Source organism: Mugil cephalus, chromosome 2 (genome assembly GCF_022458985.1).
Source record: "Mugil cephalus isolate CIBA_MC_2020 chromosome 2, CIBA_Mcephalus_1.1, whole genome shotgun sequence".
In the NCBI taxonomy this organism is placed as follows: domain Eukaryota; kingdom Metazoa; phylum Chordata; class Actinopteri; order Mugiliformes; family Mugilidae; genus Mugil; species Mugil cephalus.
Genome location: NC_061771.1, coordinates 23,800,001 through 23,812,118, shown reverse-complemented (window position 1 = coordinate 23,812,118; position 12,118 = coordinate 23,800,001). Strand labels below are relative to the sequence as shown.

Sequence of the window (12,118 nt, the reverse complement as noted above, 5' to 3'; positions counted from 1 at the left end):
GCGATGGTTAAACTTGTTTATTGTCCACATTTCATCTTCAGTCTTTGGGCACTTGATTAGAAGACAGATTTAATACATCATCCACGTATGATTTGGACATTTCTTTATCTGCAGTACGAGTCACTTTGTATTCCACAGCAGACGCAAACAGCCTTACTCCATCTGGTTACAGCTGAAAGCAGCCAAAACCTTTTGACTGGACTGAATGATATTTTCTTCGGCTTAATGGCTTTTCTCGCCCACATCAATGCATCTCTAAAATGGGAAAAGCAGAAGTAAAGGAGAGGAATCCAGATCTAAATAAATGTGTGCAGGGGGCGAACCGGCTGAGCCATATATTCAGAGGAAACAGACAGAGAGCTGCAGGACTGCTCGATACGTCTGGGGAGTAAGAGGCGTATAAATGTAGATCGAGGCGATGAGTTACCGGATGAAAGATTTTAATCGGGAGGAAAATATGAAAAAAATGGAACGCAAGAGCAACCAGTTAGCTTAGCATAGCTTAGCTTAGCATAAATACTGGAAACAGGGGGAAGCACTGCATTTAATAATGTTTGTATGTGTATGTATCCTATCAATTTCGTTGTATTACATATACAATGGCAATAAAAGACTATTCTGTTCTATATTGTAAGCAGATGACGTGGTGCAGGATGCCAAATACAAAAGACGATAGCGGTAATGATTTGAACCTGCAAATGTGTGGCTCTACGGTGCTTTGTAGTGAATATTAGCTCATTGTTCAGTAAGTTCTGGGCGAACATGTATATTTTGCTGCTGCCATGAATCATAAAGCAGTTTAATTACTTGGAAGCACAACTACAGTTGGACGATAATGTTGCTCTGTACGAGGCTACTAACCCACAAAGTGCTCTCAAAATCAGCTCTAACGGAAATCTGAATGAAATTACACTTTTTCATTTAAAGATTAATATTATTAATATTATTAATATTATATTCCACATTATTCCCAGTGCAGGTATGACCTACTCTACGACTATTCCTACATTTAAACATAATTAGAGATTCATTTGCCCACATTACGCCCTTTATTCTACACAAAAGTATGAAAATGTGTTTGTTTACCAAACAGGATGAAATATAAGGTAGTGTTGCTTCATATAATTTAACATAAACAAAAAAAACATAACACATAAGAAATCACCATGATCAACCGTGAATAATCACTAATACTGGCGTCTATCTCGAACCAGATTTAAGCCACAAAATAAATGCTCCACTAGCGTTAGTCATTTTCCTACTGAAACAAAAAGGAGCAAAAAAAGGTGCAAAGTTAAGCTTCTCACACGTTAACGCAGAGCGCTTCCCTTTCTGTACAATCAGTCATTTTCAGTTTTTTGGTTCAGCTGTTGGAGGCGACGCAGAAACATCGTTGTTTGTTACACACTGAGCTCGAAAAACACTGTTTGATTCCTTAAAGCAAAACATCATCAGCAAAACAGACGAAGTAACATTCGTGGATACGAGGTGAAGGAGACACGCGTACGACCTGCATGTGGGTCGTCTCTACCGATAATTAAATTGCTATCTTCAAGATTATATTCTCTCTCTCTCTGTATATATATATATATATATAAATGTATATATAACAATACAGTCTGTCTGCTCCTACTATATGGCACTTAATGTTGATAAAAGCACTTAATCTGGAATATCTATTCCCTATTGTTTACTGTACAACAACAGATATATTAAGACAAGCGGGTGAGTGAGTCGTGGTAGTAGTAGTGTGTGTGTTAGTGCTGTATCTGTGCTGCCTCCTCTGTGGCGGCTCGGCAGCGTTGGCTCTGGATGTGGGAGATCTGCAGGACGGGCAGCAGCAGCTGAAGTGCATTCTGGATGTAGTTGGTGCTGTTGGAGCCCTGCAGACAACAAAGATGCAGTTTCATCGCCGGTATATGTTTAATCAGATTGAGGTGGATGCACACAGAGGATAGTTTATTATTATTTTTTTTTATATAGTGCACAAAGAAGTAGAGTACACTTACGTATGCAGCAGCAGTTACAGCAGTGCATACATTATTATAAATCAAGCGTGATTTAAGTTGCTTACATCAGGTCTCTCCTGACTTCCCAGCAGCAAATTTCTAGCGGCTGAAACCGCTACATCATTATAAAAGCCTGATGGTTAGAGGACAAATCTCACCTCCAGCAGGACACTATCCACCAGTGGATTCAACTCCTCCGCCTTCCTCTGGCCCTGAAAGAGAGACGGCAACAATGAGATCATTAACAATGAGATCAATGTAAAATCAGTCAACTCCAGCGTATGGATCAGGAATGGATCGCATTGGTGGGAAAACACAAGTACAAAGACAAACATAAAACATAAATGTCTTGTTGTTAACATAAAACAACAAGGATAAAACTGATCCTACACAATAAATATTTCCCCCAGAGCCAGTGCCCGATAAATCTGATGCTACACCTGAGCTATAAACTACTGAGTGGGACATGTTTCTTTATACACACTGACATGTTGCTGTAAATACTCATTAGATTCTTAAATTTATCCACGGCTAAAAGCAAATTTACAATTTATTCATCTTTTGAGTTTACTTTTCAGAAAACAGAAAATCCGCAGCTGTTACAGCAGACTATTTAGTCTTTATTAACCTTTATTTACTTATTTCAAGGAAGAGGAAGCAAAGTGGGGCTAAGAGATAAAGAAAGCATAGGACTGGTTCCTATTATCACCTACCCCGACGAGAAGCAGCGTAGCAGAGAATTTCTTGGCTAAACAGTCCACCTCCTTACACATGGCACAAGTCAACCTGGAATAATAAAAAAGATAATATGGATTCAGTTTACGCAAAAAAAAAAAAAAAAACACATGTTTTCAGAGTTGTGCTCCTTAAACTCAAACAGTTTCCTCTTGATGGTCTGAAAACGATCAATCAGAAGCACACACTAATCCTTGGTTTAACCTAACTCCGCATCTTCTCCACACATTGTGAGGATTTAATGAGCTGCTAAACAGCTGTGTAAACAGATTCATGTCCTCTCACCTGGTGAGGATGTGTGCCTGTTCTCTGGCTGGTTTCTCCAGGTCCTGGCCGTGGAGGATGAGCTCCGCCACCTTGTGGAGCTGCTCGATACTACGCGCCGTCACTTCTGCCAAACTGCCCACCGATGAAAGGTAGACAACCTGAGGACGGGAGGGGGGACGAAGACGAGCACACGCAGAATAACTTCCGATCAGATCAAATGAGCAGGTGGCAGCAGGGGAGGGAGGTGATTAAATTTAATTTTTTTTAAACCAAAAGTTGCTGAGTTGACTTCACCTCCACAGATCTGGGGTCGCTCTCTCCAGCCTTCTTTTCCTCCTCTCCTCCCTCCGTCTCCTCCCCCTCGCTCTTCATCTTCTCCCCGTGCTCCTCTCCATCTTTCTTCTCCTCCTCCTCTTCCTCCTCCTTTCTCTTCTCTCCTCCCGGCTGGTCCTGCGTTTCCCTGCCAACTGTCTCCGTAGTGACAGGCTGCTCAACCTCGCTCACCCAATCGTGGGCCCTCATCCGAGCCTGGAGATGAATAATTACCACCCATCAGCCCCGCATAGCGAGAGATGGCCATCCTGATGTATGCTAATTAGATGCATGTACATGCTTCTATGGTAATGTCAGATCTGTATATGTGGATGTAATTATGCAGGACTTCAAAGGTGATAACTTTTATATTACCTCTAAGACGGCAGGAGGGAAGAGTGGCTGAGTTTTTATATACTGCATATTGAACATGTATGTACTTTTTTAAGTATGCAGAACTCTTAAAATGGACATGAGGGATGTTTTTTGTCAATATTTAATTTTGTGATGATCAATTTTACTTTACTTCCTAATGAAATCCACTTATTGTTGGACTTGTCGCCTTAAGTATCTGTTGAAAAGCAGCCAACAGAAACAGGGCTGATTTTATATAGAGATGGACAAACTCTCTGGGATATTGCTCATAGATTTCCTCATGAGTGGTTCTGAAACAGGTTAGGGAGTATGGGTGGCACAAATCATTTCCATCTTGGCTTTAGTTGTCTCTGCTTAACTTCCTGAGACCTGAGCTTTAGTTTGGTATGCGTTTCTTATTTCCCCATTTCTCTTTATTTGGGATCAGTAGGACCTGAGAGCTATAAAAACTAAACATTATCTTTGAACATTAAGTAGTTTTTGGAAGAAATTGTGTCCTCATATGTGGCCACTGGGATTATTTCACCCAATATTATAACAAGTCACCAATATGTAACAAAATGTGTTAATTTTCATGTCTGAACATGGCTGTGCAAAAGCAAAAATGAAGTTCCTCAATCAAGTACTTGCTAATTAGCAAAGTTATAGCTGGTTACTATTAATAGAATTTGCCTTTCATATTAAACTAGAAAAGTTAATAATATGCTTATTAAATAAACAAGTTTCAAGTATGAAATTTTATGCTGCGGAATGAATTCGCTGAAATGACCACTGTCATGTTTTTACACCAACTAGAATCTAGTTATGAAGATAAAAGTCTAAATGAAGCAGAATAAGATGCTACAAACCTAAAACTTCATGTCCCCATATGAGGATGTGGGGTCTCGGGAGGTTAACTCATGACTAATTCAAAAACAGCTGTCACATAACCCACCTGTCCTTCAGGGAGGCCACATCCCTATACATGCATAGTTTTAGGTTTTAGGACAGGGGTCTTCAACGTTTTTCAGGCCAAGGACCCCAAACTGATGGAGAGGATAAGTAAGGTCCACTTACCTATTATATATGAGTTCTATATTAAACTCGGCCTAGTGCTATTTATGAATATACATTAATATTATCATTTTGCATTCAGTATTAAGCTATCCCTTATCCCTTTACTAAAATATATTGGATTAATGTTAATGTGTATTTAAAGACATTTAAATTTGTGTGGGAAAATTAAAAAAAAAATAAAATAAATGTCTAATCAACCAAAGATTTTGCGACCCCTCTGCAGTACCTCCACAGACCCCCTAGGGGGTACAGACCCCCTGTTGAAGAACTATGTTTTAGGATATAACCCCATACAGTTGTCATTAATGTGGATATTACCTTTAAAGACCAAAGCATTACTTATCTTTTTTAATACTAGGCTGTCAATGTGTTTATGCCTACATTCTAACATGGATGTTTATGGGGACGTTTGAGGAACTGGATGTTCATCAAAAGTTAATGGGTGAATGCAATGTTTTTCCCATTATATGCATTATATGCTTTGATATGTTAAGATAAATCCTAATATAGCATTAAGAGCATTTAGTAGCTACCTCTCCATATTTACATCCCACTAAACAATAACATAGATTATTCTGATTTAAACTGACTGTACTAAAAAAAATTTAAAACGTTTTTGGGCACCTTGTTCTTAGGAGACTGACCAACCAGTTAATCCAAAATTTAACAAATACTATAATTTAAATTGTTTTCTGCATGTGTGACCTTGTTGAGTTTGTCCGGAGTGGCAGCAACGTGAAGTTCAAACAGCAGCTCGGTGAGAACGCTCACAAACTCCTCGCCGTCCGCAGCTGTGAAAAACACACAGACACACACACACATCATGTCAGTTTACTCCCATTTACACAACACAGAAGTCAAAGTCATTGATGCAACATGCAGACTAGCACCACATGTCAGTAATGTGTTGATTTCCTCCCATGCTGAGATCACGATTACGGTGCTGGGCTGATTTTTGTTTTCATGCCAGACAAATTTTCAAGCTCCTGTATCTAAATCACAGGCAGGGCTCAACATTCAAGGCACACATGCAGATTCTGTGCCTTGATCTGATGGATTGTTACTGTTGGAATTTTCTCGAGTCTGTGATGTGAAAGCTGTACGTCAGTGGCCCCTGAACGCCAACACTGGATCAGGGACCGTGTTCAACCCTCCAGGTAAAAAGACGCCTTTGAACCGTGCGTTGCTGTGACGTCGCCTGCAGGAGTCTGTCATGAGTTCATACTGAACCTTTAAAAAAGTGAAGTGACAAGACGCTGGTGAGAATCAGTATGTTAAAACCATAAATTTGGCATCGCCTTAACACATAGTTTTACTGTGCTGGAACTTTTTTTTTTTACGTCTTTAGCACATGCAGAAGAACAGAAATTCAACAAGAAATTCCTTAAAAACTGAATGTTTCCAGGTTTCTGCAAAGAGTTAAATCAGGCCAAAGACCCCCAAACTGATGGAGAAACTAAGTGGGGACTACTAAAAAAATAAGTAGGGACCCCCTACCTATTATTTGTGTACTATATTAAACTTGGCCTAAGGCTATTTATAAATATACATTATTATTATCATTTTGCATTCAATATGAAGCTATCGCTTATCCCTTTACTAAAATATGTTGGATTCATTTTAATGTGTATTCAAAGAAATTAAAATCTGTGGGGGAATATTTAAAAAATATATACAAAATGTCTAATCAACCAAAGATTTTGCGACCCCCCCTGCAGTACCTCCGCGGAGCCTCTAGGGGTCACATACCCGATTGAAGACCTGTGTTGTGATGGATTTGATTTCCAGCTCCAGTTCAAACATCTGTTGACTCTCTTCCCTGATGAAATGTCTCAATCACCCTTCAGCTGCCGCTCTGATTCTCTGTTTCTGACCTCAACTGAGACATGACGTCACAGACCGACAGCGACATGTCAGAGCTGATGTGGTGATTAAGACGCGGTTGCAGGATCGGATAAAACGCGCTGCACTTATACGATTTCCAGGAAAGCAGTGATCATGTTGCCGGTTAAGCCCATCTGTCACGTCACCTTTTATCTGTGACGAGGTTCTGCTTGAGCTGAGAGACTGTGGAACAACATCAGGGGCCGGACTACAAACAGTTGGCTGCAAAATTCATTCAATTTTGTCTCGTGTGTTAAACATGTAATGATGAAACTTCATCGTTAGGGTCGTTACTTGCTTTAAGACGGTTCTTTTTCTATTACAACTTCACAGCAATATTCCCATTTAAACGTGGAAGTTGGGTAATAATTAATTCAATATGTAACTTGCAGACGTTTCCCGAAAATTAAATGCATAAATTGGAAAAACCGATTAAAAATAAAATAGTAATTAGTTGGTTATGAAATATTTTTACAGAGGGGATTTTGAGGACTTTGAAGACATTTTTGTAAAATTGCATACATTTTTATCGAGATCTCCACATGATAAATTATATTATTCTCTGAAATTTTAATTTAAAATATGCAAATGCATTAATATAATCTTTTAATTCGTAGGTCTTCAACAGGGGGTCTGGGACCCCTAGGGGGTCCACGGAGGAACTGCAGGAGGGTCGCAAAATCTTTGGTTGGTTCGACATTTTCTTTTTTTTTTTTTTAATTTCCGCCCCACAAATTTCTTTAAATACAAATTAACATGAATCCAACATATTTTAGTAAAGGGAGGTAGAAGAGTTTTTTTGTCTATCTATCTATGTTTCAACAGTCACCGTTTCACACAGAGCGCCACGCTAGTTCAAACCTGTCAATCTAAGTCTCCTGTACACAGTAGGCCCCGCCCCTATCGCTGCTGAGCCAATCACGAGGCTGCATATTACACACTGACTGAGTCACGTTCCCCACAAAAGGGGAAAGTGGCCAAAATGTCTTAACTGTTCTTACTACATGTAACTATGTTTAAAGTTAAAACTTTAATTTGTCAATTATTTTCTTTTTCTGTCAATTATACATATATATGCATCAAGTAAGTAAATATGTTTATGTTTACGTAATGCGGCACATGTTTAAAATAAAAAAATGAATACTTGAATCTGTGTATTATTTGAATAGCTTAATATTGAATGCAAAATAATAATGATGTATATTTATAAATAGCACTAGGCTGAGTTTAATATAGAACACATACAGTAGGTAGGGGGTCCCTACTTAATCTCTTCATCAGTTTGGCCTGAGAAATGTTGAGGACCCTGTTTAATTAAATATTTAAAGTCAGAGAGTAAAGTCCTAAATGAATATTTCAGAGTTTTAGATGAGGTCTTCAGACATTTAGTATTTTCTTGTCTGATCACATCCAGTATCCAGCTCTGTTGGATCTTAGCAAAAACCCTTATTTTCATCTTCTGCACGAAAAAACTGAATAAAAATTCAACCAAAGTGAAACACAAGCTCAGATAAATGTGCTCCAGGTTCTTCACCAGCATGTCAAAGGCCCCCTGATCCTGGGTCGGCGCTCAGGGGCCACCTCCACCTCCAGCAGGTGCAGCAATATCTGGTCTGTGTCACTCACTTAAGGGGGTAGAACAGTGTAATTGGGAACTTAGATCACCGTTATCCTTCGTCTGTCCTCCTTCCTCCCCTCCTTCCTCCCCTCCTTCCTCCTCGTCTTGCTTGATGAAAATCTCTTTGATGAGAATCAGCTCCTTCTTCACCTGCTCCTGCTCCTCTTCCGCCAGGGAGGAGAGGAAGGCTTGAACCTAGGAAATAGACATACGAGTTTAAAAACTCCACTGTTTCAATTTCTCTGAAAAGCTCCTCTTTATTTCCGACTCACTTTGGCCTCACTCTCGTTGGACAGGATCTCCAGAGCCTCGAGGTGTGACAAGCCCTGGTAGTCATCAAAAAGAATACCGTAGTGAGCCGTGGGAGCGCTGATCGGATGGTTAGTCAGACGGGCTCGCTCCTTCTCCTTGGCTTCCTTCAACATCTTTAAAAAAATTCAAAATAAAAATGACAGTGTCACATCAGCATCAGTGCGGGTGTGTACATTTAGAGGAATCATTTTTCTGGAGTGTGGGTGCCGTGCGCTCATACCTGACTCAGCGAGGCCGTCTTCTGCATCAGGGTCTTGGTCTTTTTGAAACCCGGATCACTCTCCGCAAGAACGGTCATGGTTTTCTTTCCAATGAACTCCAAGGCATCCAGGCCTCCGCTGATCACTGACTTGCCCTTAGATGCAGACAAACTGTCGTTAGTGGTCCCGCAAACTACACAACATGTTTTCATGAAATACATTATAGCACATAATGTGAGGAAGTCAACATTTTTACTAATTTATTTTAAATTAATCCTTGCATTTATTTATTTAAGTAATTAAATAGATTGTTTCTGCTACAGTCTGCCAAATATTACCAAAATATACTTGTATTTATTCTCCAGTGGAGTTAAAATAATTTAACTCCACCAGGTCATAATGACTCTATATTAATCCTCCAGGATGTCTCCAGCACTGAACAGCAAGGATTTCCTTTAAGGTTTAATTTAATTTTACTGCCGTGATGCACTGCCCTGTTAATTTGCTACACACAAAACGTTGCTTGGAAATCTAATCACTGGATGTGAACCTGGGACCACAGGGCGGCACTTCTGAAAACCAACAGAATCTATAAATAAGTGTTTTACGTCCTTATTTATCTCTAATTAAATGTAGAAACTAATCCTCTGGGGTCTTGACTCTCAGAAAGTTTAAAAATAACTTTCTGGGTTTTACAGCATCACACAAAATTAAAAAAAACAAAACATTTTTGCCAAAAAAAAACGGGACTTGATTTGGAAGTTTTGCTTTTTTCCGCTCACAGTGTTCTGCACGGCGTGTGTGATTGTAGAGAAGACGCCTCTGCCCGAAGCGGCGGCGGCGGCGCCGGCAGGAGACGACTCCTCGGAGCTCGACGCGTCGGCCTCTCCGCCTTCACCTCCTCCCTCGCTCTTCTCCTCCGCTCCCTCCTCCGCTTCCTGCGCCTCCTCTCCCACCGAGGTCCTCTGCAGACGGAGAGCTTCTCCCGCCTTCGCCTTAACCGAGGTCAAGCTCTGACCTGCACACAGCGACGGCCGCCGTTAAACACTTTCAGGGACGAGTTCGGCTGACTTTTATCAGAAGCAACTGCCTGTTATAGTTTTTGTCCTTAATCATAATTTGTTAATTAACTTCTTCTTATTCTGTACAGCAGACAATAAAGCTGAATCAGTGCAGAGATGAGGAATCAGGAGCAGGAGGGGAAACGAGTTAAAACAGAAGACGTACCCACGGAGGAGGTGGCGCTGCTCAGAAGAGACTTTCCCCATGAACTCCAGCCTCCCCAGCCTTTATCTTTCTCCTGGGGTGACTTCTACACACACACACACACACACACACACACACACACACACACACACACACACACACACACACACACAATGATAGAAAACACACAGTTTATACACTACAGGCCAAACGTTTGGGAGTAACATCAGATTTGTACATATAAGATCAGAGTTTCATTGGTAAAGTTTGCATCAAAATAAACATGATTATTATATAAAGAGCAACTTATCACAAGACATTTTTACTATAATTATCATGTATTTGAGTTTTTCTTTCCTCAATGTAACCTCCTCTGGCTTTAATCAAGAGGTGATAATTTACCATTTTGGCAAATATTAACACGTTTCTTTCACAAAAACAATGCTTTCAAAATAAAACAAGCTAAATTACATAAAATGTGACCTTATTTTTCATACATTGCATATACGAGGGATATTTGTATGCAGAAGCCAAAGTGAAAAATGCAAACTGTGATTTGTTTTTTTGTTTTTTTAACTTTTGCACTGAAGTTGCGGCTCTTGCAAATCTTCTCGACCCTAAAACTAAGCCCGTCTTTTGTTAAGCAATATTCTAGTAACGTTAAATTACACCTGAAGGTAAAATGATCAATAAAAGCAAAGTCTGATCATGTAGCAGTAAATACATAGGGCTCATGCTGGTTTTTAAGAAAGGGATTGTGAACAGAAACTTGAAGTAGCTTCCAAATTTTTGGCCTGTAGTGTGTGCACAGTTCATTGTGACTTAATTATTTGGTCCGTGAAGCACTAGAACACAGGAACAAGTTTCATATCCCCAGAGACAGATGACAGACCCTTGATTATTTCAGATATTAATACAGATTCCAAATCCCCAAAAAACTAAACTCTGTCTGTCACTTGACACAAAGACCGAGAAGCTGGATCTACTTCGTTCTTGGCATTTCTTCTGATCATTTCAGCTCACCAATGATAATAAAATTTGGGTGAATAGTTGGTTAAAAATACAGATACATTGGCTCTTATCTCTATATATGTGTTACAGCATATGCTGCTTTGAGGTCGGCGTCTCCAAACTAAGTTAAATCCTCCAGACAGCAGTGGTGTTTCTAAGTAACCATTTTAAACAGATATTTAATGATGTAAAATGTGACTGTCAGGTCTCAAATATTGATATTCAGCAGTAAAAACTAAAAAAAAAAAAAAAATCCGGGTCATGGTAGAGATTGGTGGCAAAATTTGATCAAAATTTATTCGAAAGTACAATCAGAATCATAAAGAAGTCAGTCTGAAAGAACCCACTAGAGAACTGTCTCATACGTTTCCTCTTTGGAATAATTGAATAAATAATATATGTAAAAATATATATATGCACATCCTCACATCGCTGTATTTGAACGCATCCTCAGTTTGCAACTTCAATCTGCAGGAAGAGAAAGTTGAGCTACAGACCTCCACGTCCTCCCCTGCAGCCTCCGTGTCGGGCTCCAGGCTCACCGGTTGGTCACACTCAGTCACCTGACCCTCGGCGGGGGGCTCCGGTCGGTCGGCCTGGCCCCCTGGCTGGGGGTCGGGGTCCTCCTGGGCCGTCTCCTCCGCGGACCGTGGAAGACCTGAACCCTCGGGGGTGAGAGGGGGCTGCGGGGGGGCCGAAGGCAGCGCGGTGGCTGCTGGGACATCCTGAGGGAGGGGGTCTGGGTCGGCGATGGGGGGCTGGGCGGGCGGAGGGGTGGGGTCTGCATCAGAGAGGTCGGCCTGGGACATGGTGATCTGGAAGAAAAGACGGATTTCATTTAAAAATTAAGAATTTATTTATTTTTTTATTAATTTCTCTTTTTCTAAACACTTTTTTTGCTAGTTCAACACAGATTCAGTCTAATATAACAGGCTTGTGCTAAATCCCCCTTTCTTGAATGTTATTTTATTCAGTTTATGTTGAAACAGAGTCAAAAACAGCTGTTTTTTGACAACTGTGTCTGCACAACACAATGCATTTTAAAAGTCCCACAACATCAAAAGTCAACAGGTCTCTCAGGTACTTTTTAAAAAAAAATAAAAAATGCATAATGCATAATGGAAAGATTTAGT

General features: G+C 40.2%; 1 protein-coding gene across 2 annotated transcripts in view; it reads right to left on the bottom strand.

The window, feature by feature from the left end:
- Nucleotides 1-2: 2 nt before the first annotated feature.
- Nucleotides 3-12,118, bottom strand: part of fam114a1 (family with sequence similarity 114 member A1) — a 13,576-nt gene continuing 1,460 nt past the window's right edge. Inside the window, exons 2-13 of one of the 2 annotated variants that reach the window (XM_047577356.1) lie at nt 11,483-11,800; nt 9,996-10,080; nt 9,551-9,786; nt 8,789-8,923; nt 8,529-8,681; nt 8,265-8,451; nt 5,460-5,545; nt 3,306-3,539; nt 3,030-3,169; nt 2,723-2,795; nt 2,168-2,221; nt 3-1,883 (exon numbers count right to left, since the gene is read on the bottom strand). In XM_047577356.1, coding sequence (XP_047433312.1) covers nt 1,758-1,883; nt 2,168-2,221; nt 2,723-2,795; nt 3,030-3,169; nt 3,306-3,539; nt 5,460-5,545; nt 8,265-8,451; nt 8,529-8,681; nt 8,789-8,923; nt 9,551-9,786; nt 9,996-10,080; nt 11,483-11,800 — 1,827 coding nt within the window. In that variant the 3' untranslated portion in view covers nt 3-1,757. The remainder of the gene's footprint in view (nt 1,884-2,167; nt 2,222-2,722; nt 2,796-3,029; nt 3,170-3,305; nt 3,540-5,459; nt 5,546-8,264; nt 8,452-8,528; nt 8,682-8,788; nt 8,924-9,550; nt 9,787-9,995; nt 10,081-11,482; nt 11,801-12,118) is intronic. The other variant, XM_047577357.1, reaches the window with a different exon arrangement.